This window comes from Galeopterus variegatus, unplaced genomic scaffold (genome assembly GCF_000696425.1).
Source record: "Galeopterus variegatus unplaced genomic scaffold, G_variegatus-3.0.2 Scaffold216, whole genome shotgun sequence".
NCBI classification, from domain to species: Eukaryota; Metazoa; Chordata; class Mammalia; order Dermoptera; family Cynocephalidae; genus Galeopterus; species Galeopterus variegatus.
Window position 1 is genome coordinate 396932 of NW_007726327.1, and position 24349 is coordinate 421280.

At 52.5% G+C, this 24349-nt stretch overlaps 3 protein-coding genes across 4 annotated transcripts in view; 2 read left to right on the forward strand and 1 right to left on the reverse strand.

Annotated features, from left to right (window-relative positions):
- Positions 1-6482, forward strand: part of SMARCD3 (SWI/SNF related, matrix associated, actin dependent regulator of chromatin, subfamily d, member 3) — a 35894-nt gene extending 29412 nt beyond the window's left edge. The window contains exons 3-13 of the mRNA XM_008565961.1: positions 1797-1842; positions 2760-2882; positions 3000-3122; positions 3349-3444; positions 3589-3690; positions 3927-4088; positions 5038-5135; positions 5294-5429; positions 5702-5824; positions 5957-6058; positions 6297-6482. Coding sequence (XP_008564183.1) covers positions 1797-1842; positions 2760-2882; positions 3000-3122; positions 3349-3444; positions 3589-3690; positions 3927-4088; positions 5038-5135; positions 5294-5429; positions 5702-5824; positions 5957-6058; positions 6297-6350 — 1165 coding nt within the window. The 3' untranslated portion in view covers positions 6351-6482. The remainder of the gene's footprint in view (positions 1-1796; positions 1843-2759; positions 2883-2999; positions 3123-3348; positions 3445-3588; positions 3691-3926; positions 4089-5037; positions 5136-5293; positions 5430-5701; positions 5825-5956; positions 6059-6296) is intronic.
- Positions 6483-6812: 330 nt separating this feature from the next.
- Positions 6813-11251, reverse strand: CHPF2 (chondroitin polymerizing factor 2). The gene is made up of 4 exons (XM_008565962.1): positions 10956-11251; positions 9917-10481; positions 9038-9220; positions 6813-8120 (listed from the first exon to the last, which is right to left on the reverse strand). Exons 1-4 carry the CDS (start codon positions 11234-11236, stop codon positions 6813-6815), a joined length of 2337 nt encoding a protein of 778 aa, XP_008564184.1. The 5' UTR covers positions 11237-11251.
- Positions 11252-13614: 2363 nt separating this feature from the next.
- On the forward strand, positions 13615-24143 carry ABCF2 (ATP-binding cassette, sub-family F (GCN20), member 2). 2 transcript variants are annotated; one of them, XM_008565965.1, is made up of 15 exons: positions 13615-13687; positions 14365-14566; positions 15927-16139; positions 16572-16754; positions 16836-17007; positions 17982-18077; positions 18927-19029; positions 20231-20326; positions 20524-20643; positions 20731-20820; positions 21208-21318; positions 22045-22107; positions 22326-22454; positions 23029-23232; positions 23941-24143. In XM_008565965.1, exons 2-15 carry the CDS (start codon positions 14407-14409, stop codon positions 24076-24078), a joined length of 1878 nt encoding a protein of 625 aa, XP_008564187.1. In that variant the 5' UTR covers positions 13615-13687; positions 14365-14406; the 3' UTR covers positions 24079-24143. The 2 variants fall into 2 exon arrangements, with proteins under 2 accessions (XP_008564187.1, XP_008564186.1); XM_008565964.1 differs by lacking the exon at positions 13615-13687 and adding an exon at positions 13744-13826.
- The last annotated feature ends 206 nt before the right edge of the window (positions 24144-24349 follow it).

Below are 24349 nucleotides of genomic sequence, written 5' to 3' on the forward strand. Positions count from 1 at the left end.
GGCCCCCGCGCGGAGCCGCAGGTGAGTCGGGGGCCCGGCGCGGAGGGGGCGTGCAGGGGGCGGGCCGTCAGGACCCGCAGGGACCAGGTGGGCGAGGAGCGGGGATTAGAAGGGGTAGGAAAAATGCTTAGCACGGAGCGACTCTTCCCGGATCGGATGCCCCCTGGGGACGTGGGCTTCGAGGGCACTGGTCTGGTTCTTTTGTGTGCCCACGGTAGGGACAGGCTGCAGCCGTCGGCAGCCACTGCCCGTTCCCTGCACCCAGACCTCACCCTTCTCCTTGTCACCTGCTCAGTCCCTTCACCCCTTACCCCAAGTTCTGGGTGATGCTTCAGGCTTTGGGGTGCGGGCGGGGCTGGCAGTAGGACTGAGGGCAGAGCTTTAGGACTGGGTTTCCCAAAGTGTGACTTTCCACTGCCCCTTCTTGCAAGTGCCCTGGCTGACCGCTTCAGAGCCCACTCCAGATCTTCTGAATCGGAATCTCTGGCCATTGGGGAGCAACCCGGGGATTTGCCCTGTTAGTGGTCTCAGGTGATTCTTAGGCACTCAAAAGTCGAAGAGCTGCCGTAATCTGTCCTCTGGACCAGGTCTGCCCCAAGATACCAGGACCAGCTCATTTCCTTGTCAGAGCAGCTGGTGGCACCCTGTAAGCCCCTGCTGGCTCCTGGCAAGAGCAGTACCCCTCTGGGTTTCAGTATCTAGCCAAATACACATGCTTCCTTTTGCACAACAGATGGATTCTTATAAACGGTGTAATATCAATTTTACCTCATTATTAGATATATTTTACACATCAAGGAAAATTCACCGTTTATAGGAATCCTATGATGAATTCTTTTGCAAAGTGAATTACCATTGGTAGGGCAAATAAGAATTCCCTGATTTACCTTGTGTAAATGGAGAGTTTCACATAGATAATTCAAAACAAATCAGCCCTTTGATGAGAGCTGCTTGCATAGCCTTGGAATAGATTTCTAGACAGGGAGGGGCAGTGGTTGAGAACCCCACATGGGGGCAGTATGGAGCCATCTTCTAGGCTGCGTTTTCATCTCCTGGCCCGCCAAGGTTTTTCTGGGGTGCTTTTGGGAGTCAGAAGCAGCTAACGGGTCAAAAAGAGTCCAAATCCCAGCTGCTACCTACCCCAGGTTCTGCCATTTCAGCCCCAGCCCAAAGTCACATCCACAGAGAACATCCATGCACACTCTCTGGGTCACTCTGGGTGTGGTGTGTCCCTTGCCCTGTTGGCAGGTGGTTCAAGGACATGAGCACGCCCCTGCCCATCAGTGTCCCCTTCCAAGCCCAGGGTAGCAGGGATGCAAGTCCTACCAGCTTCACACCATCACTTCCTGTTCCAGGGATGGGGGGTTGTTCCCCCCCGCCCAGCTCAGGCCACCTTGGACCGCACACCCCTGCTTTGCAGAAAAAGAAGGTCCTCGCATCTGTCTCCCTACTCCTCTGTCCTCCTCCCCAGCTTTCCTCAAACACTTCTGCAGCTCCCATCTTTTGGCAGCACCTCCCCCACCCCCTAGTCTCTCAAGTCTAAATTTCTCTGGCCCTGAGGATGGGGTGAGGTGGAAGGGGGCTCCCAGACCAGAGAATGGACAGTCACCCCTGCTTCTCGAGAGAGGACAGTGTGCCAGTTCCACACTCCACTATTGTAGCCCCTGGGGCAGACAGACAAACGGGCTGTGGGAACCCCAGCCAGGCGGGCGGAGATGTCGGGATAATTTAGCAGGTGGCCTCGTTACTCCCAGATCTGTCGCCATGGTAACCTGGTTTTTTCTTTAAAAAATGTACAGTGCCAAGAGGAGGAAGATGGCTGACAAAATCCTCCCTCAAAGGGTGAGTGCCTTTCACAGCAGCCCCCCCGCCCCCCACCCTTTGCTGCTCCGCCTTCCCCTCCCCCCTCAGGAGCAGAGCTTCTGCCGTCACAGTCACTTTCACTTTTTGTTTAAAAAGCTCATTAAGAAGTGAGGCTCCCCAGGCCAGAGGGAGGGGGTGGGGCAGGAGGAAGCAGTGGAGCCACGGGGCAGAACACTGGGCCTGAGGTTCAGGGGGGTAAATTCCTGGAGTCTGAAGACAAAAAGGCGTGGGACAAAGAGGGGACAAGAGCTAGGGCAGCAGAGGCTGCCAGGTGAAATGGAGGGAACAGAAGGTGGCCAGAGGTCCCAGCATCATAAGGGGACCCAGGCCGAGCTGGGTATTGGGGTAGCATGATTGACACCAGGTGAGGGGACTGGGTGAGGTACCAGGGTACAGGCCAGCAGGTATATCCCCCAACTGTCTTGGGGACCCAATGGCCTATGACAAGGGCAGTGACAAGATGAGGAGGTTAGGCACTAGTGCTTGCTGGGCTCCTCGTTACTACCTCCTCCCCTGGTGATGAAATGCGTGGATCTCCCTAGAGGGAGAAGCAATTTTTGTCCCTATACTTGGAGGCCCCTACTGCTGGAGAACAGAATCCTGGGGAGAGGTCCTATTCGCACTCTCAAAATTCCATGCCTTAAAATTGGATGGCTCCCTTTTCCATGTCCTTTGTACCCTGGGATTGCAGGACGTGCACACGCACAGTCCACGTGATGAGATTGGTTGAGCCTTGCTTCTCCTTGCTTCTCCTCCTCCAGATTCGGGAGCTGGTCCCTGAGTCCCAGGCTTACATGGACCTCCTAGCGTTTGAGCCCTGGGATTGCAGGACGTGCACACGCACAGTCCACGTGATGAGATTGGTTGAGCCTTGCTTCTCCTTGCTTCTCCTCCAGATTCGGGAGCTGGTCCCTGAGTCCCAGGCTTACATGGACCTCCTAGCGTTTGAGAGAAAACTGGATCAAACCATCATGCGGAAGCGGGTGGACATCCAGGAGGCTCTGAAGAGGCCCATGAAGGTGCCTTAGTTTGGGGGTAGGAAGAGGGCTCCGAGTCCCGTGCCCAGGATGGGGGAGCAGGGTGGCCTCGTGTGGGAGCACACAGCATTCGCTCTGTGCTACGCTCTATTTCTACAGCAAAAGCGGAAGCTGCGTCTTTATATCTCCAATACTTTTAACCCTGCGAAGCCCGATGCAGAGGATTCTGATGGCAGCATTGCCTCCTGGGAGCTGCGGGTGGAGGGGAAGCTCCTGGATGATGTACGTCCTGGCCCAGGTCTCTCCAGGTGTCCTGGGGTGGGTATGGGCTGAGCTGAGAACGGAAGTAGATGTTTGCACCAGGGACTAGCGGGTCAGCCCTGGCTGGGGTGGGTGGGCCTGGAGAGACATCTGGGTGTAGAGGACTGCATCTAACCGTGCTGCCCTGCCCGCTGCCAACTCAGCCCCATTCTGCCCTGCCCCCACGGTCCCTGTTCCTCTTCCACAGCCCAGCAAGCAGAAGCGGAAGTTCTCTTCCTTCTTCAAGAGTTTGGTCATTGAGCTGGACAAAGACCTTTATGGCCCTGACAACCACCTCGTTGAGGTAAGACTCAGATCCCTTCTGCCCTTGAATCACCATCTTCCCACAGGCCCACGTCCCTGAAGAATCTGCACAGATTTGGATCAGGGACCACCCTAGAGTCCTAGATGGGCCTACAGGGTGACCCAGCTCTTCTCCCCTGGACAGTGGCATCGGACACCCACAACCCAGGAGACAGATGGCTTCCAGGTGAAGAGGCCGGGGGACCTGAGTGTGCGCTGCACCCTGCTCCTCATGCTGGACTACCAGGTCTGTGCCTGCCACCCACCCTGCAGACACCACACAAGGCCATCGAAGCAGGCCCAGGTCCCAAAGCTGTGCATCCTGAGAGACCCCCTTCTCCTTCCTACCCCATCCTTCCCCAGGAGCATGTTTCCAAGGAACCCAATTACCCCATGCCCCCCCGCCCCAGTTCCCAGCTACCTGGCCCTGAGCTCTTTCCCTTCCCTCCCTTTTATCTAATTCTCATGGTCACCTTTTCCCAGCCTCCCCAGTTCAAACTGGACCCCCGCCTGGCCCGGCTGCTTGGGTTGCATACACAGAGCCGCTCAGCCATCGTCCAGGCCCTGTGGCAGTATGTGAAGACCAACAGGCTGCAGGATTCCCACGACAAGGAATACATCAATGGGGACAAGTATTTCCAGCAGGTAACATCTCCTGAACCCAGAGATCTGGGGAACAGGCAGAGTTCTCCAGCAGGGGAAGTACCTCTCCTAAGGTAACTACCACCCCTCCCTTCCAGATTCCTGAGTTATCAGAAATGGTACACAGTCAGGGTCTCAGAGCCGAGAGACCATGGCTCAGCTCCAGGCTCTACCATGGATTAGCTTGGTGCTACAGCCAATCCATTTTAGCCTCCCTAAGTTAGGAACATCTGGAAGCCTACAAGGCCAACTGCTTTCCGGAATGTAAGATTCTTGGCACTTGGAGTTAGAATCCCTGGGTTCTACTCCTGGGTCTAGACTTTGGGTAAGTTACTCAGCTATTCTGAGCCTTGTTCCTTAACTTTGAAATGGAATGATAATAACCCTCCCACCTCATCTATGGGGCAGTTAGGAAAATCAAATGGTGTGGAAGTAATGTGGCAAAATTCTACCAAAGTAGAGAATGTTATCATTAATGCATTTTAAAATAAACACAGCAGAAAAACCTGAGGAGCAAAAATAGCAGTTGATATTTATTGAGCACTTACCATGTGCCGGGCACTGTTCCAAGTACTTTATATGTATTAATTCACTGAATTCTCATGACAACCCTGTGAGATATATATTATTATTATCCCCATTCTAGGGATGAAGTCACTGAGGCCTGAGGTGTTAAGTAACTTGCTCAAGGTTGCATAGTAAGTGGTGGAGGCAGGACTGATACTCAGGCAGGCAGACCCAGGGCACACACGCTCAACCACTGTCCTACACTGAGCCCCCTGCCTGTTCAGCCATGCCAGTGACTCTACCAGCCCACACCAATGAGCACTGAAGAATCAGACTTGCTCTCAGCTTCTCGTGGCCTTTCCAGAATGGAAGGATCTAAAACTGTAGTTACGATCTCTTCAAGCACAGAAGAGTGATCTCTCTTTCTCCAACTGTCTTGCTTCAGATATTTGATTGTCCGCGACTGAAGTTTTCTGAGATTCCCCAGCGCCTCACAGCCCTACTATTACCTCCTGACCCGATTGTCATCAACCATGTCATCAGGTGAGGTGGCTCCAGCTTGCTCCTCATTCCTGCCTTCTTTGCCCTCCATCTCTTCCCATGCCCATCTCCCCTCCCTCCCTGTTGGATCTGCCCCAGCCCTGGGGCCCTTGGCTTCTGTGGGGGCATCATGGACACCAAGGGCTGGACTTCCTTGGCAGTGTGGACCCATCAGACCAGAAGAAGACAGCGTGCTACGACATTGACGTGGAGGTAGAGGAGCCATTGAAGGGGCAGATGAGCAGCTTCCTCCTGTCCACGGCCAACCAGCAGGAGATCAGTGCTCTGGACAGTAAGGTGGGGCCCGAGCCCAGAGCTGGAGTGGGACATTAATCCAGAGATGACAGAAGAGACTTAGAACAGACCAGAGCGAGGGCCTATGGGGAGATAAGAGGAACTCCATGCTGCTTGGAGTTCAGCCTCATCCCAAGTTCGGTTTTGCCCATCTCCTTCCCTGGGACCTTAGAGGGACTGCCCTTCAGAGAAGTAGCCCCTCCTCCCTCCACTGCCCTCCCTCCTCTCCCACATCGGCACGGCCAGGTGGAAAGTGTCTGTCTTTCTACCTGTAGATCCATGAGACGATTGAGTCCATAAACCAGCTCAAGATCCAGAGGGACTTCATGCTAAGCTTCTCCAGAGACCCCAAAGGCTATGTCCAAGACCTGCTCCGCTCCCAGAGCCGGGATCTCAAGGTGCAGAGGGAGACTCGGGGAGTACTGGAGTGGAAGACAAGCACATGGGGAGAGACAGTAAACATCATACACCAGGGGCAGGTGAGGGGCTCACGCCTCACGGCTCGGGGCTGACCTCATGCTCCCTCCCAGGTGATGACAGATGTAGCTGGCAACCCTGAAGAAGAGCGCCGGGCTGAGTTCTACCACCAGCCCTGGTCACAGGAAGCCGTCAGCCGCTACTTCTACTGCAAGGTATGGCGGGGCCCGCCTTGAGGCTTCCTCTTCCTCCACTCCAAGAGCACCTCTCTTCTCAGCTTGTCTGTGATGGCCTTGCTACTCCCCACAGTGAAACATCACCACGCCACCTCACCATGCAGTGGCCCTCCCTGCTCCCAGATGCTTTTCCAGGGCAGGGGTGTCGGAGGGTGGGTTGTCCTTATCACTCACCAGGAACACTGTCACCCTGCTCCTGCTCTCACTTCCTCTAAAGATCCAACAGCGCAGGCAGGAGCTGGAGCAGTCGCTGGTTGTGCGCAACACCTAGGAGCCCCGTGAGCGAGCACCACTACGGACCTTCCGGCCACGCCCTGTGCCCCCAGTGCTCTGCCCTGGGTGCTGGCATCACTCCCCTGCCACCTTGTGGGGGGGGGCTGGATTAAAGGTCATTGTCTGACAACAGCCGTGTGGTCATTGGAAACTGTGGAGGAGAGAGGAAGGAGGGAGAAGGGAGGGGGAGGCAGTAGACAAATCCCCACACCCCTCCCTTGGATTCTTCTCCTTACTCCATTTTCCTAAAAACAATTTGGCAGAAGACACTTTTAATAACATTTTCTTATTAAAAAAAAAAATACAGCGACGAGCCCTCCATCTGTCCACCAGCTTGCCCTGCCATCCCAGGGCTAAGGCAGACAAGACAAGTGCAAAGAGCTGGGCCTCAGGGCACTAGGTGCTGTTGGCCTGCTCCTGCTCAAACAGTGCCATGGCCAGCTGGGCGCGGCCCCCCACACTAGGTGCTGTTGGCCTGCTCCTGCTCAAACAGTGCCATGGCCAGCTGGGCGCGGCCCCCCAGCCCCTCCAGGTTGCTAAGGCGGCAGCGGTGGTAGAGTTCCTCGCTGAGCCGTGGGCTGCAGTCCCGCAGGGCGAACTTCTGCACCAGCCCTGGCTCTACGGCCCGAAAGAGGTGGAGCCCTGAGAACCGGAGGAAAACATCCATCACCTCCAGCCCCTCCAGGGCTTCCTCCTCTTCCTGGCCTGCCAGTTCACTAGCCAGCCGGGCTCGGGCCGCCAGGTAGTCAGCGTTGTAGAAGCAGCCCTCTGCAGAAGCCTGCCGGTCAAATCTGCCCCCTACAGTAGCCCCCCGGGAAGGGTCAGCACCAGGGGGGGACGGGGGGTCAGGGCCAGACCCTGGGGGCCCTGGGGGTGACCTTTGTGGTGACAAGGCAGGGTTGAACTCCTGGAAATGGACCGGAAAGAAGGCCTGCCAGCCGGAGATGGCATTCATGCGGCAGCGGTTGAGGACTTCTGGCCCAGGCCTTGTCCACACGGTGGTAAGGAAGAAGAGAGTGTCCACGGGGTGCTTCTTAGAGATCACGTCCATGAGTCGCACCTGGGAAGGGGCCTCCGCTCGCACAGCGAGCCAGGCCAGCCTTGTTCCAGGGTACCGCCGCTCTAACTCAGCTGCTGCAACCTTCACTTGAAGAAATGGGTCCAGGGCCCCGCGGCCACCTTCCCGTGGCCCATAGACCAGTAACAGGGTGAGCAACGCATGTTCTCGTGGTTCCAGAACACTGGCTGCAAAGGCCTCCAGGAAAGCTGGGGCCGCAGCAGCTTCAGCCACCAGGAGCGGCAGCACCAGCTGTACTCGGGTGGCCTCAGTGACATAGGGCATAGGTAAGATTTCCACCCGGCTCAGTGGCCGCAGCAGGCTGACCCTGCGGGCCAGAACCCGCCGGTGCCCACGCTGAGTCACTGCTTCCAGCAACAAGTCCAGGGTGTACTCCATGCCCCGTGCTGGATCGAAGCGCCGGTAGCCATTGAGCAGCCGCTGCTTCTGGAAGCGCAGACGGGGCTGGTAGCGCTGATTGAGCTGCTCCAGAGCAGTCTCCACGGCGTCACCTATATCCACCCTGCTAGCCCCCTGCAGTGGGCACTTGGGAGCCCCATCTGTACAGGAGAAGGTGTGCTGCTCTGTGAAGTAGTCCCAGCCCAGCACCTCAAAGCGAGAGTGTGGGGTAAAAGGAGCCGGGAGCCCAACGGGCCAGCTCAGGCCTGCCTCCCCCTCCGGAGTCAGCACCGTCAGGTTCCGGATCTGAGCCTCACAGGAGAAGGTGTGCTGCTCTGTGAAGTAGTCCCAGCCCAGCACCTCAAAGCGAGAGTGTGGGGTAAAAGGAGCCGGGAGCCCAATGGGCCAGCTCAGGCCTGCCTCCCCCTCCGGAGTCAGCACCGTCAGGTTCCGGATCTGAGCCTAGGTTGGAGGGAACACACCTTACATTAGTGCCAGCTCTAGGATCCTACCCAGCTCCTGCTGCCCAGCTCTGAGATTCAAGCAGCTGAACTCTGTCACCACCTAGCAAGGGGCCCTATGGCCAATAATTCAACCCCTGGTACATTATATTCTTCACTTGTAAACTGCAGAAGCAACATGACTCATCCCCACCCTAAATAACTGCTGTGAGAAGGTGGAAAAGGTACTTTTGCCCAGGTAAAAGTAATATAAAGCTCGACAATCTCTCTCCCATACCCAAAGGACTCATATCATCTTCATAATCAGACTTGTTTTAGTCTATACTCCACCTCTGATGCCCTCCACATTCTGCTAGAAAGTTCTTCTACCTCCTACCCTTGAGCTTTCTTAGGACAATTCTAGATGTTCAGGAATTTCTGGGGGTTTGCCTCCTTGATGGAGAATATGATTGGAGAGGAGCTACTACTATTCAGTCTGAACACTGTACCTAACTTCCTGATCCTCAGAGTTCACCTGCAAACCCCTTTAACTGCATTCAAGTTGTTCCAGGAGCTTACCTTATGATTGCCCTGGACCCTCAAGGATGCTTGTCCTTGTAATTGTTTTAAATTTGGGTAGGGTCAGTTTCTTCCTACTCCACCATTATACAGAGCCTGGCCTAGTCCTCTCCCTCACTTGGCTGCTTGGTCTTTGTAAGCCTGGACAGCTCAGGCTCCTCTGACCCTGCAACCATGGTCCTCTGGCCCACCTGCTCTTCTTTAGCTCACCTGCAGTTGCTCTATTTCACGGTAAGCCCACTCCAACTCAAGAGCACTGAAGCGCTTGTGGAGCCGGTACATGAGGGTTCCCTCGGTGACAGGGTGCACAGCAAAGGCACTGAGGAAAGCCGAGCTCCCCTCCTTCTCGGGGTCCCAATTTTTGGCCAGTTCAAATGAGCGATACTGCTGCCCCTAGAAGGACCAATCAGACCAGTCAATGCCACACACATGGCTGCCTGTCCCACACCGCTCTTAACCACACTCAGCGTTCACAGTTGTTACTGCTGAGGACAGAAGGAGCTCTTTCTAGCGTCTCTCTCAACCTTGGATCTTCCTTTCACTGCTGCATTTTGGAAAGAAGGCAAATGGGCAACTAAGGACACCCTCTTACCCCACAGAATCCCACTGTTCCTCAAAGGAATGAAAGCCACAAGCCAGAAAATCCACCCAATACTCTGGCTTGGGAGAATGGGCCGCCTCTGGGATTTTCCACCCTCTCTAGTACAACAAACAGGATGCTCTCTGGGCTAGAAAAGTGATCACCTCACTTTTCTGGGGAGTGGCCATCTCTGGGACAGTCCCACATTGTCCATAAATGTGATGAGATATGTCCGGGGAGAGGCAAGGAGGCAGATGGGGAGGAGGACTGGCGAATAGGGGCCAGACCTCGGGGATCCCTGACAAGACACCACTTCCGATAGCCCCAGGGTTCTAAGATTGCCAAGGGTGAGCAAGAGACTGCCAGAGGGGCAGGCTGGTGCCTGAAAAGGGCAAAACGATGGCCTCCGAGGTGCCACTGGGAAGGGGCAGGCAGCCCCAGCCTGGAAGCCAATCACTCAATCACAACTAACTTGTCTGGGACTGGAACTGACTTGAAAGAGCTGTCACCTGGTGCTGCGAGACACAGCCGATGCCCAGAGAGTCAATGAGGCAGCGGCCAAGCCACTCGTCAGGACGGGCACTGAGAATGTCTCCTCGGCAGCCATCCAGGTGTGGCCGCAAGCGAAGCAGGAGACTCCGTGACAACAGGTAGCCAAAGCCCCCATGACAGTACCGGGCCTGCTCGCCTGAACCAATGAACTCTTCTGCCCGGCCCAAGTATAGGTCCTGGTTGATGCTGAGGTGACCAGCAAGGGCTGCCAGGCGGGGGGCCTGCACATATGTGTCATCCTGCATGATGAAGAACCAGTCGTAGTCGGCCCCAAAGTGTGTGTGGAGGTGGCGCAGGGTTTCAGACATGAGCCAGGCTGGCCGCTCATCCCCATGAGACACCACCTGCATCCCGGCTGGGGCCCGGGCTCCTCGCTGCCCGGTGAAGTAGAGCAACCGAGGGAAGTGGTGGGCTACTGTACGGTTCACTGCCACGGCCAGAGTGGACAGCGTGGCTCGGGAAGTCAGGACAGCCACCAGCAACCGCTCACGAGAGCCCAGCTCTGTCTGGATGTACCGAGTCCTGTGGAGAGACCAGTGTGCCAGGAGTCAACTCCACCCAGCTTGTCCAGCATATACATCCCCTTAGGAATGTGTGAGTTGGGGTTGAAAAAAGAGAAGGAAGAGATTTCCTTCCTCATCAATACTAATTAACTACCAGAGCGAGTATCCACTGAGTAGCTGACACTGAAATTGATTTGGTGGGGAAGGGATCCACTAAGGATGGATTAGATGGGTTAGTACAATTCCAGCCCTGTTCAAGAATGATGAACAACACCACAAAAAATAAAGATAAAAAAAGAAAAAAAATAAATTTCTAAAGGAACATTGAACACTAACACCACAAATAGGTGAGACTTTCTCAGATTTGAAAAAGAGGTAAAAAATAGGAACCAACCATGACGGAAAATAAGACAAAGAATTGCCCCACTGATTGCCAGTGGGAAGGCAGAGACAAAAACCTGGAGCAGCCCTATGCACACTATCGAGCTCTCACCTGAGCACTTTCTTGTAGGGCTTGTTGGGATCCCTGTAGTAGGGCACAATCCGGGGTTTGAAGTCTTCATCACTTTGGTCCAGCCGAATTCTTGAATCTGGATTCTGTGGCCCTCCTGCCTCCCCCACAGCCTCTACACAGGGATCTTCTCCCTCACCCTGGATCCAGGAAACCCGCAAGAGGCTCAGGCTGCATCCCAGAGACAGCCCTAGGATGAGCGGCAGCACTGGTCGCAGTAGAGCCAACAGGGAGCTCAGTCGCATGGTGGTAGGCCCTGACATGTGGGTGCCCCAGGGGGCACAACCTCAAGGATCAATGGATTGATAGGCGTCAGGCCAGTAGCAGGCCTGCAGTTCTAACCAGGGAATCTGGGGTCACTGAGATCAATAACAGAGCAAGGTGTGTTGGCTTCCAGGCCTAGCATCGCCAGGCAGATCAACTGTCCTGTTGTCACAGCCCTCCCTGCCTGGTCTTCAATTGCCAAGGTGCCGATCTAACCTTCAGCCCACATAGTAATAAATACGAGAATCAATTTTACTCTCTATTGGGATTACAGCCTACCTTTCAGTAGAATGGGAGAAAACAAAACTCAATACTGCCAAACCTAACGCAAAAAGATTAAACACATCCGCAGACTGGACCTACAGATCCATCACATCAACACTCCCAACCAGAGGAGCCTGTGTCAGGCAGACCTGACACCATTCCTCACTCAGGCTACTGAAGGGCTTGCTGAGCACCGCTGCAGCCTGGCACAAGGCAGGGGGCAGTGATCAGGGCCTCTTCCTGCTCTGGGGCCCAGTGTCAAGGAAGCACAATGGTTACAGTAACCCCTCCTCCCAGTCAGGAGTGGTCAAGAGCCCCTCGCACAGAGCACACAAGTTCTGCCCACCCAGAAGAGGTGGACAGCTATGGTGACTCAGCACTGACAGCCTCTCAGAGCAGCGCCATGGCTGCTGGAGCCATCTTGCAGGGCATTCTGTCCCGAGTCCGGCTGCTGAGCGACAAATGGTTACAGTAACCCCTCCTCCCAGTCAGGAGTGGTCAAGAGCCCCTCGCACAGAGCACACAAGTTCTGCCCACCCAGATGAGGTGGACAGCTATGGTGACTCAGCACTGACAGCCTCTCAGAGCGGCGCCATGGCTGCTGGAGCCATCTTGCAGGGCATTCTGTCCCGAGTCCGGCTGCTGAGCGACTGTGCTGCCCACCCTCCTCTGAGAGGAGCCAGCAGGCAAACCACAGCAAACTTGCTGTGTACGAGCCCTTCGGTGTCTGGCTTGACCAGGGCCCCGGGGACCAAACAAGACAAACCAAAAGTAAGCCGTGAGGACAAGCGGCAGCTAGAGCCGACGCAGGACTTCTGTGAAGGCGAGCAGAAGCTGGGGGGCTTCAGATCCACCTCTCAGCGACCACCGACCAAGTCTAGCCCTAGAAAGAAGGCCGAAGCGAGTCTCAGCCGTTCGTCTCCAAACTGAAAGAAATCGGCTTCGTCACGGAGCTGCAGAGGAGGGACAGGGGTCCAGCTCGGTTTGTTCTGCGGGCTGGGGCCGGGACAGGCGGCGGGGGGTCGGACTCAGGTCGCTGCCCGGAGAGGGGTGAACAGACCCCGTCCTCAGGCCCGTCGGCAGGGGCAAAGGCCGCACCAGTGACTTCCGAGGCAGCCCGCGCAGGACAACGACGAACGCCCAAGCGCACAGAGAGGAGGCCTGCAGCCGGGCCAGGGCCGGCGGGGACAAGAGGGACCCGGGCGTCCCGGCGCGGGGTGGGGGCGTGGGGCCGACAGGGGGAGAGGCGCCCCGCACGGGCCTCGCGGGGAGCAGGGACGGGAGAGAGGGAACAGACCCCAGTGGCCGCCGAGTCGCCGGCTCTACGGCGGCAGCTGCTGCCACCTCACAGCCCGGCCCGCGGCTTCCTCTTCCGCTGCTTGTCAGTCACCCGTCTCTATGGTGACCGCATCCGGCCGCTCGCTCCGCCCGACCTCTCTATGGTTGCTCCCACCCTCTTTTCTCGGGGGCCGAGATCTCACTCATAGATCATGGATGTGATTGGCTGCTGTGCAGGTGGATTCAGAGAAGGAAGTGGTTAGTCTTTCCATTGCCATGCCGAGCCATTACACAGCTGGAGTTCTGGAATCAGAAGATTTCAGCCTGAAATCCTGGCACTCTTACCAGCTACCAGCAGTGTTTTATTAACAGCTCTGTGCCTTAGTTTCCTAATCTGTAAAATGGTAATAACATCCACCTCAGAGTTTGTCGGGAGGGTTAAGTATGATGGCATAAATGCAAGAACATAAAAAATGTTATCCTGCTGGCTAAGCGGGTTGCGCGACCTCAAAACTCTCTAACTCCACATAGCTCAATAGATTTTCGAGGGGTGGAGTAAAGCCTGGAAGGCCCAGCCCGCTTGTCCGAACAGCAATCTGGGATTTGTAGTTCCCAGCGCCTGATGCGGACCTGCTGGCAGAGAGCTCTTGGACTCTCATCCTGCCCCCTCCCCGAGCCTCGCGCATCCTGATGGCGTCACGCAGGCCCGCGAGGCCCCTGGGATACCTAGTAGTTCTAGAGGCGGGTCCTACCCCTGGGCCGCCGCAACCCGAGAACTCCACCTCCCAGGAATCTGCGCGACGGCGCGCCGAGAGCCGCCCGAGGCCGTGATTGGCTAGTGAGCCGGCCGCACGCGGAGGAGCCCAAGGAGCAGCTCTGTTGCGACAGAGGCCGAGTGGAGAGGCCCAGTGAGTTGGGGGAAGGGGCGCTGCGAGGGAGGGTGCCGGCCGGAGAAGGAGAGGGAGGACGAGAATAGGAAGGAGGGACGGGGTCGGGATGGAGGGGGCTGCGAGGGAGAAGAAAGCGCCGAGGAAGAGAAGCTGACGGGTGGGTGTGGGGGAGGTTCGGGGGGTGGCGAGCGTGGAGACTGAGGGGACTCACCGGGGGCTCACCGCACTCGTCCCGGGAAAAAGCTGGGCCGCACAGCTGGGTGTGTGGAGGGGGCGGCGGAGAGAAGGCCCGATTCGGATGCGAGGCGGAAGCCGGGAGAGTGAGGCGGCAGCCGGGAGAGTGAGGCGGCCGGTTGGAGTGGGGAGCGCCAAGTTGTGGGGAAACCGGAGACGGGAACCTCTGCCGAAGGGCAGAACCTGGTTCTTGACTGGAAGCCCTGGAAGAAGGAGCGTTTCCAAAGTGAGGCAGTCCGTGGGGATTGGTGGACAAAGCGTGAGGAAAGAGATGCTAAGATTAGAAGAGCAGCTGAGAGTCAGAATTGGTTTGAGAGACCCTGACAGTTGGCAGAGACCAAGCAGGGACAGAGCAGGACATCAGAGGCTTGATTTGAAAATTCCTGACAGGGATAGAGCGGGGCCCAGGCAGCCTTACCAGTAAGTTTAGAGTTTGGGGGTATTTGTTTGCCTTCCTTCAGGCTCCCTGAAAAAAACAGTAACATACCCCTGTGGTTATCATCATGCCCTCTGACCTGGCCAAGAAGAAGGCAGCTAAAAAGAAGGAAGCTGCCAAAGCTCGACAGCGGCCCAGAAAGGGACATGAAGAAAACGGAGATGCTGTTACAGAACCACAGGTGGCAGAGGAGAAAAATGAGGAGGCCAATGGCAGAGACACCACAGGTGAATTGAGGGAGGGCTGGGTTCCTTGGGAGAGTTGTTAAGACTTAATAAATGTCCCAATCAGAGTCAGAATCTTGGTTTCCACAGTAAACCAAACCAGCAGCTGGAGTTTGTGCCACCCTGTTATTAAACAAGGAAACTGAACACAGGTTCTCAGATACACAGCGGCAAGCAAATATGGGAATTGTTGAGCTGTCTTGCTGCCCTGTCTAGTGGGAAGGAGGTCAGTTCTCTGCCCCTTTCTCATTACCGTTTCTACACATGGTTGCCAGTGTGTCAGGTTATTTGCCATATTATAGCCTTGTCCTCATAGGGGCAGTGATTTTACCAACAAGAGAGTAACTTATAAATTGTTTTACGGCTTTTTCTGGGGAAAGAGCTGCCTTTCTGTTGTTTATATTTTTGTAAATGTTTATTGAGCACTTCTCAAGTGCTAGACATGGTGCTACACACTGAGGTGCTATAAAAAGTCTGCCCTCCAATAACTTACAGTCTGGATGAGGAGACATGGTAGCATGTGATAAAGAATATTCCAGGCCCTTGGCAGTCTAATCCCATCCTTCTTCCCTGCCTCTTGAAAACTCCCTAAACAGGCCCTGTGCTCCATCCATACTATTCATTGTCCTTTGAATAGTCACATTTCTTTTTACACACTAAGTTCTACAGTGTTTATGCTAACTACATACGATGATTCTTTCAAGGCCCAGTTCAGGATAGCAAAGCCTTTCCCAGTCAAACCCGATCTCATAATATTTCCATTCACCATATCCCCTGTGCTATTTTATAGTGTTACTTTTACGTTGTATCTTCTGTTTCTTCATCTAACTTGATTGATATTTGAGTGCCCGGACCATGTCTTGTGTCACACTTTTTTTTATGACCTGCCTTGCAGAAGACACACTTAGTAAATGTTTGAAGAGGAAAGGAGAATTAGTATGCAAATCATGACAGGAAGTCAGAAAAAGAGGAGTTGAAAATGATGGAGAGGAGAAAGTTGGGTGGTAGAATAAGAATTCTGGGAGAAAGATGGTGTAATAAAGTCAGACCATGGGGAAGTTTTATTCCTGGCCAGAATAGCGAAGGACAGGAAATTATGAATGATGGGGGTGGACAAGGGCACTAGAGGACAAGATAAGGACAAGAGAGGTTAGAATTAAAAGGACAGGTTGCAGAGTAAAAGGTGTCCAAGGAAGCAGAGTGTTAGGGCAGATCTGTGTTAGTGTGCACTCTGTTTTAAAGCTTGTAAAACATCCGAGTGTGCTCAGCCTGTTCTGAGCCCAAGTCCTTCAGGACTTGCCTCTTTGTGTGAGAGCTAAGTCTGTCTTGCAGCCCTCTTCCCAAACTGCTTTTCTGTTCCCAGAAGTGGATTTGCTGACCAAGGAGCTAGAGGACTTTGAGATGAAGAAAGCTGCTGCTCGAGCTGTCACTGGCGTTCTGGCCTCTCACCCCAACAGTACTGATGTCCACATTATCAACCTCTCACTCACCTTTCATGGTCAAGAACTGCTCAGTGACACCAAACTGGAATTAAACTCAGGCCGTCGTTATGGCCTCATTGGCTTAAATGGAATTGGTGAGGCCCTTGGAAGGCGAGGTGGGAGGTATCGCTCCTTGGCTCATCTGTCACTCAGCAAGTATTTATTTAGCACCAGCTGTGTACAAAGCAAGGTGTTTACAATATGGGTGGGAGACAAGGGAAAAGGAAGCAGCAATACAGAGTAGTATATGGTAAGTAGTACACGAGTAGTTCCAGACAGTAGGTGCTGGAGAACTTGGTGGGGGTGGGTGGCAGCAGTGTGCGAGGCTATTGTAAATGAAAAAGACTTTACAGAGGAGGGTTGGGACAAGAATTGGAGGAAAGTTGGAAGGGTAGGGGGTAACTGGATTTAAATGAATAAAGGGAAGGAAGGTACGAAAAGAATTGATGAGGTCCTGGTTTGGCTGGAGTGGAGGAACAGGTGGAGGAACGACAGGGGAATTCATTGTACCAAGTGTCTTCTCTCAGGAAAGTCCATGCTGCTCTCTGCTATCGGGAAACGTGAAGTGCCCATCCCTGAGCACATTGACATCTACCATCTGACTCGTGAGATGCCCCCTAGTGACAAGACACCCTTGCAGTGTGTGATGGAGGTCGACACAGAGCGAGCCATGCTGGAGAGAGAAGCTGAGAGGCTGGCTCACGAGGACGGTAGGGCTCCAGACCCAGGGGCGGGGGTGGGCTTCCTCCCAGGAAAGCCCAGGGAGCCTCACGGCCACGCACTGCCCACAGCGGAGTGTGAGAAGCTCATGGAGCTCTATGAGCGCCTGGAGGAGTTGGATGCCGACAAGGCGGAGATGAGGGCCTCACGGATCTTGCACGGACTGGGTTTCACACCTGCTATGCAGCGCAAGAAGCTAAAAGACTTCAGTGGGGGCTGGAGGATGAGGGTTGCCCTTGCCAGGTGAGTCCCTCCATCCTTCACTACCCCATCGCTCCCTATCCCTCAGGGTAAAGTGGTGGAGTTAGATCTGTTTCTTTCTTTCCTGACTCCCCTCCCACTGTTTTTTATGCTTCAGTCCTGCTAGTTCATGTTATAAAGATAAAATATTAGATAGCTATTATGATATCTGGTCTTATCCTCTTGTGGCCTGACCCACAGCAAATTTTTGTAGACTAGCATTCCTTCAGTGATCCCGAGTCTCTAGAAAAATAAGTAATTCCTTACCCCACCATCCTCTGTCAAGTGAATTATTGAGGCTTGATCCACTGCTCTAGAAAGTGCCTGTGTGTGCCTTAGAACATGAGAGCAGTGGTTTCATGTGTTAACAAGGATTAGCTACCTCTGGATCACCTAGGAAGCTCTTTAAAACATAGGTTTCCCATCCTCTTCTTAAGATCTATGCAGTCAGAATGCTGGAGTTTAGTGCCCAGAGATCTTACTTCTGACGAGTTCCCATGGTGTGGAAACTGCAGATTTGGGAACTAGGGCCTTAGATCCTATCCCCTTGCTCCTCTCATCTTGAAGTTCTAGTTTAAGAGAAGAACATTCTTTGGATTCCTTGCTAGAGTCTGGCAACCCCACCAGATAGTTCTAACCTGAATACTTTTTGCTGTAGTAATTTATTTCCTCTGTGTCCTTTTGTCTTCTTCATGGTCATCAACCTCAATGTACAAGGCTCGCAGACTCATAAGGACTTTTACAGCCTTATCTCCAGAATACAGTTCTGTGCTCCTGAGCCCTCTTTTCTACTCTTTAACCTCTGCTCTTCATCTCTGTTTTTTCTCTTCATTCTCCCCTTTCCCCTAGGGTGTAGAACCTAGAATTGATTTCAGGACTCAAGCCAGGCCTGACCAGAATTGCATGTAGCAGGCAAGTTGGTCCTCTCCCATGTAACCTTATCCTGAGGGGCTTCTGTCTCCTTTCTTGTCCTTCAGAGCCCTCTTTATTCGGCCCTTCATGTTGCTCCTGGATGAGCCCACCAACCACCTGGACCTAGATGCTTGTGTGTGGTTGGAAGAAGAACTGAAAACGTAAGGGGAGTGGGTGGGAGATGGGAGTGGGCAGGTCTCGAAGGGGGAGTCAAGCAGAGTCCAAAGAAAGTGGATGCCCCCCAGGCTGCCCTGATATTAGAGCAGTCAAAAAGTGAAGTAAGGCCAAAGTGAAGGCCAGACTGAAAAGTGATAAGCACCTTTAGCGCTGGCCTTTTTGTTTTTGTTTAGTCTGAAATGGATGATTCTTTTTTCTTAGACCTTTTGGTTTTTCCCATATTTGAAATACATCTTTATTATAGACAATTTTTTGTCTTAACTGTTTTTATACACATCATATAAAGGGAGTCTCCCATCTAAGATCATGATGTAGTGACAAAGGGAAAAATAGCCAATATGGCCATGGTCGTTTTGTGACTAAAGAACTGAATAAAGTCGTACCAACTTAAAAAAAAGGCTTCTATTGGTACAGTGATTTAGTACCTTCTTTCAAAAAGAAAAGTATTGTGGTTTTTAGTGCATCTGTTCCAGTTCTTCGCTCCCAGTTTTGGGTATATTTATGGATATATTTGTGTCCATACATTTTTCTTTTTACCATCACTGTTACTGTCATCTCCACTCCATTCTGTTGAAAATTAGAACAGAAGATTGAGGAAACTCAGGCTGTCTCATCATACTTTGAAAGGCTTCAAAATACCCTGCACAGATTGACTGTGTAGTGGTAGCTTAGGTGCTTGCTGACAGCCGGGAATTGGACAGTACATATAAGGGGTGCTTAGGTGTAAGGATGGGAAAGGGTGAAGGTTTTCTGGGCCTGACTCTCAGCTCACCTGTTGTCAGCTGTCTCCCATTTTTGAGCACCTGCCTGATTGGTTCTCTTTGGCTTTGCAGTTTTAAGCGCATCCTGGTCCTTGTCTCCCATTCCCAGGATTTTCTGAATGGTGTCTGTACCAACATCATTCACATGCACAACAAGAAACTAAAGTATTATACGGTGAGTGGGTCTCTCAACTTTTTCTGTGGTAATCTCTAACATTTTCCTTTAAAAAAAAAGCAGACTTAGCAGCTCTTTTCTACCTGTTGCTATAAAAAGATGTAGACAAAGGAGTCCTGCAGCCTATTTTATTTTAGTCCCAAAGTCATTGCTTTCAGGCCATAGGCCATGGGTGGGCAGCCTGTGCGTATAGTGTATGTTCGCCTTATGGCAAAACAGTTGACTTTTCATGGTTCCCAGGCAGGCCCTGCTCCCCTCAGCCTTCTTGAATAGCTCCTGAACTCTGCTTCGGGACTGTCACCACATTTACCCCTCCTTCCGTGACCACAGAAGAATAGGGGTCAGGAGCTGAATGGTCCACTGTTGTGCCTTGCCTTTTCATTTTTTATATTTCAAAAAATGTATAACAAATGAAAAGTAGAAGTACTCTTCATTCATAGTTATACTCACCATAGGAATATTAATAGTTTCTTACAGGGTCTTCCAGATATTTCCTTTGTATTTCTGAGCATTTGTAGAAAATTTCATATATACATATGTCCTTTTCTCTTTATACAGTTGTAACCTTAATAATCATTCTCTTCTGTAGTTTGCTTTTTAAATTTAATATATCTTGGACTGCTTTCCATACGAGTATGTATAAATCAATCTTATTCTTTTCAGTGACTGCATAGTCTTTCAGTATGTGGATTTCCTGCAACTTACTTGTTAGGCTCTTGTTGATGGAAATTTAGCTAGAGGCCATTTTTTTTGCAGATAGAAACCATGGCAGTTCAATTGTGCAGGGTTTGTCAGGCCTTAAATCTGATCGATCTGTTTTCCCTCCTGGGGACAGCTAGTGAAGTCTGCATGGGGCTTCAGCCTTTAGGGATGGGGAATGGTAGGTGGTGGTGCTGGAAGGCTCTGAGCTTCATGAGGTCTGTATGACCATGGTTGTCCCAAGGCCATGGGTGCCTTTCTAAGCTAAAGACTTGATCTGGAGCCTGTCACTGGCTGGGCTGAGCAGGAGCCACAGAATTGAAAGGACCTCAAATTCTAGGTTAGGACATGCCGCTGTAATGCACTTCCTCTTTTCTTACTGCACAGTCTTAGAACCAGGGCTGAGTCAGTGCCATCCCTCATCCCCCTAAACTCTGATTGAGAACCCACGACCGAAACCCAGGTTAAAGCTGCCCGACTTGCCCGGCGCATTTCCCTGCAGGGTAATTATGATCAGTATGTGAAGACCCGGCTGGAGCTGGAGGAGAACCAAATGAAGAGGTTTCACTGGGAGCAAGATCAGATTGCGCACATGAAGGTAGGGAGACTGCAGGGCCAGGCCCATGATGTCCCATCTGGATCAAGCAGGGGAAGTGGATGAGGGCATTTCGGGAGGTTGGAGGTGCTGCAGGCAGTCAGGAAAAAGTTAAGTCATCCATCACTTTCCATCCTGGGTTGGAGATGAGTTGCTTGGTGCCTGCACACACTCCAAGCTCCCTTTCTGGTCTCTTTCAGAACTACATTGCTAGATTTGGTCATGGCAGTGCCAAATTGGCACGGCAGGCCCAGAGCAAGGAGAAGACACTACAGAAAATGATGGCATCAGGACTGACAGAAAGGGTCGTGAGCGACAAGGTGGGGTCTGATTGGGGGGGATTGGTGGCCTAAGGTGAGGTGGATAAGAAAGGAACCAACTTGATAAATACCCTCTTCTCTTTCTAGACACTGTCATTTTATTTCCCACCGTGTGGCAAGATCCCCCCACCCGTCATTATGGTGCAAAATGTGAGCTTCAAGTATACAAAAGATGGGGTAAGTTAAGTCAGGGCATGTGTGTGAGCACCTGTGTTTGGTTGGGAGGTTGGGGTGCATGTTACAGGGGCAGTGTCGGCTGGTGGGAGCCTCTCTTTCTGTGCTGGACACACCTGCTAACCCATGTGATGCAGGGGATTTTCAGGCTTGGTAGCTAGAGTGCCTCACACAAGGACTCACGCTGGCCCTTCTTTGAGTACCTGGAGGGAAAACTGCTCTGCTGGGTTGGTGGGTGGAGGCAGTGGATTGCGGTCTGCTGTAAGAGTGCTTCCCTCCTCCACTCTCTCCACCTCCTCCATTGGTGACTGGGACTCAGCGGTGTTGATCTGACAGTTGGAGTAGATCTGCGCTCTAACCTTGTGTCCATCTCTCTTATCCCCACCTCAGCCTTGCATCTACAATAATCTAGAATTTGGTATTGACCTCGACACACGAGTAGCTCTGGTAGGGCCCAATGGAGCTGGGAAATCAACTCTTCTGAAGCTGCTAACTGGAGAGGTAAGGAGCCAAGGTGGGCATAGCTCCTTCCCAGAGGAGTTACTTACGTTGTGTCAGGAAGAGGGACCTTATGCAGGGGTAACTACTCTTGGAGGGCCTAAGCACCCTGGTGGCAAGCGAGCCATCTGGAGCAGGTGGGGGCAGGTGGGAGAAAGAGGGAATGTTATGGATGGGCAGTGCTGAGGCTTGGGGTTGGTCTCTCTAGTCTGTGTGTGAAAGTGTGAGTGTGTGTGTATGAATACATGCATGTGTCTCAGGCATTTTTCTGTTTCAATCAGAGCATTTAGAATATGAGGCATCTTCAAAAAGTTCATGGAAAGATTTGTATATCTTTTAATTCTATTTTTCCATGAGCCTTTAGAAGTACCCTCTTATAAGAACATCTGTGCATTTAGAGATAGGTTTTTAGTCCAGAAAATGTTTGTTGTACTTACATCCAAGTCCTTTGTTATGCATATAGTGCGTTCTATAGTAGACACTTCATAACTACTTAATAAATTGTATCTTTGCCTGTCTTGAGAAATCTGTTTCAGTATATCTTCCTAAAGATTTTTAGAGTGGCAGAATAGTTGTCTGTTAGTTGGTGATGTAAGTTTTGCATAGGAAGTCGTGTGCGTCTTGTTTGGGGTGAACACGTGTGTTTGCCCCCTCGGTCTGTGTCTGCTTCTTACCGGGTTTCCTTTTTTCTCGTGCGTATGGTTTCACTCACTACTCTTTTCTTCCTAGCTACTACCCACAGATGGGATGATCCGGAAACACTCCCATGTCAAGATAGGGCGTTACCATCAGGTACAGGCTTGAGTTGGGGCCGTTGCTCAGGGTGTGGGATGGGGCTACATCTGGCCAGTTCCAGCCACCCCTCTCCCCCAGGAATTCCAGCCTAGTCAGCTGCTACCTGCTTCTCCTTGAATCCTAAACAGGTGCCTGGGTAGAAGCAGAATTACCCAGTGGGGCTCCTTTGAAGCACGATACCAGTCACACCTGGGTGGCTTCCATTTTTCCTGCAGCATTTACAGGAGCAGCTAGACTTAGATCTCTCGCCTTTGGAGTACATGATGAAGTGCTACCCAGAGATCAAGGAGAAGGAAGAAATGAGGAAGATCATTGGGCGATACGGTCTCACCGGGAAACAACAGGTCAATAGAGGAGGTCATGGGAAGAATCCCAGATAGCCAGAAGACCATGGCTGGGTGGGCCAGGGGACACTGGGTCCTGGCAACCCAGGTTTGGAAGCGATCCCAGAGTCTCTTCCATTAGATTCCAGCTCCTAAGACAGCCCAGTACCTTTCCTTTACTCCAGTTTGTTACGTCATGGAGCATTTGGGTTTCATCATCCAGGAGGGCAAGGATAGTGCACCAGTCTCTCACATGCCCTTGCACCATAGTGCTTGAGGGCAAGGGGGCTTGCAGTCTAGAAAACAAATTCCTGAATTCACATCTGGAACTGAGGATCCCCATGGATTGCTCTGGTTCGTTGAGATTTAAGTGCCAAGAGATTGAGAGGTATGGGCTCAGTAATGGCAAGGGCTTTAGGTTTACAGATGTGTCCCTCTCAGGCCTCGAGATGCGAGGCCATGCTACTATCTTGCTTTGTGATCTTGGGTCTTTCTGAGCCTCACTTTTTGTAAAATGGCAGTGATACTAATGGAGAAAACAGGGAGAGATGGGGAGAGAGATGAGTCGTGCTGTGTATGTCATGGTTCCACTTAGGTGAGTCCAATCCGGAACCTGTCGGACGGGCAGAAGTGCCGAGTGTGTCTGGCCTGGCTGGCCTGGCAGAACCCCCACATGCTCTTCCTGGACGAGCCCACCAATCATCTGGACATTGAGACCATTGACGCACTGGCAGATGCCATCAATGAGTTTGAGGGTGGGATGATGCTGGTCAGCCATGACTTCAGACTCATTCAGCAGGTGAGGCCAGGTGGGGAGGGAGGCACAGCAGAGTGCATCTAGGAGAAGGTGGGGTGGAGCTCATTAGAGGCACACAGAGGGACAGCGCAGAATGCATGTTTACTGAATTCAGGGAACGGGCTCAGGGTTTAGACAAGTGGTGAGGACAGGATCTTATAGCTCTTTGGGGCTACTTAGAAAGCCTTAACTATTTGGGGATGTTAGCCAATTTGGCATTGTTGGCCCAGATGGGGGAGAGAGTTGGGTAGAGAACAGGGTCCTTTTTTTACTACTGTCCCAAGATGCTTCAGTCCAAAAATAGCATTCTACTAAGAAGGATTTGGATGAGACTGAGGGCTTCCATCAATCATTGGGGAAGAAGCTGCTGGTCATGTCTCTGAAGCTTTGGAGAAGTTGGGGGTGGAGAAAAGGAAGCTGAGTGTGAAGCCTGTAAACAGATTGAGACCCTGCAAGGGAACTGACAGTAGGGGTGACACTGTAGTTCCTGGCTTGGAAGTTGCCAGAACCTGGTTATGGTACCCATGGGTTAGACCATCCCAAAGAATTTTGAGGTGGTGCAACAGTGAGCTGGTTGGGGGTTGGGGGTTGAGAGGGGGAACGGAGGAGATTGTGGAGCTTTCTTCCTAGAAGCCCCTCAGAACAAACAGTCTGCTGGACAGGGGTGGGGAAAGTGACTAGCCAGGATTAAGTCTAGGATTTGTTTTCTAGGTTGCACAGGAAATTTGGGTCTGTGAGAAGCAGACAATCACCAAGTGGCCTGGAGACATCCTGGCCTACAAGGAGCACCTCAAGTCCAAGCTGGTAGATGAGGAGCCCCAGCTCACCAAGAGGACCCACAATGTGTGAGCCCTCTGCCCAGACTTGGGTCAGGAGCTCCATCTGGGGACTGACATCTGCTACCCTGGCCAGCCACTCAGGACAGGACCCTGGGGCTACACTCCTGCATTGCTGCAATACTGCTCCCCCAGCCTCTCCCCTGCCCCTCTACCTGCTGCACTCTGTTATCTACAGCTGGACAGTACCTGTCCATTTCCTGTCCTTCCAGTTACATTTGTCCATGTCTGGATTCAGCTGGCTGTTTCCTCCAACCCCTCGCTGGCTACTTTACCCTGAGAGT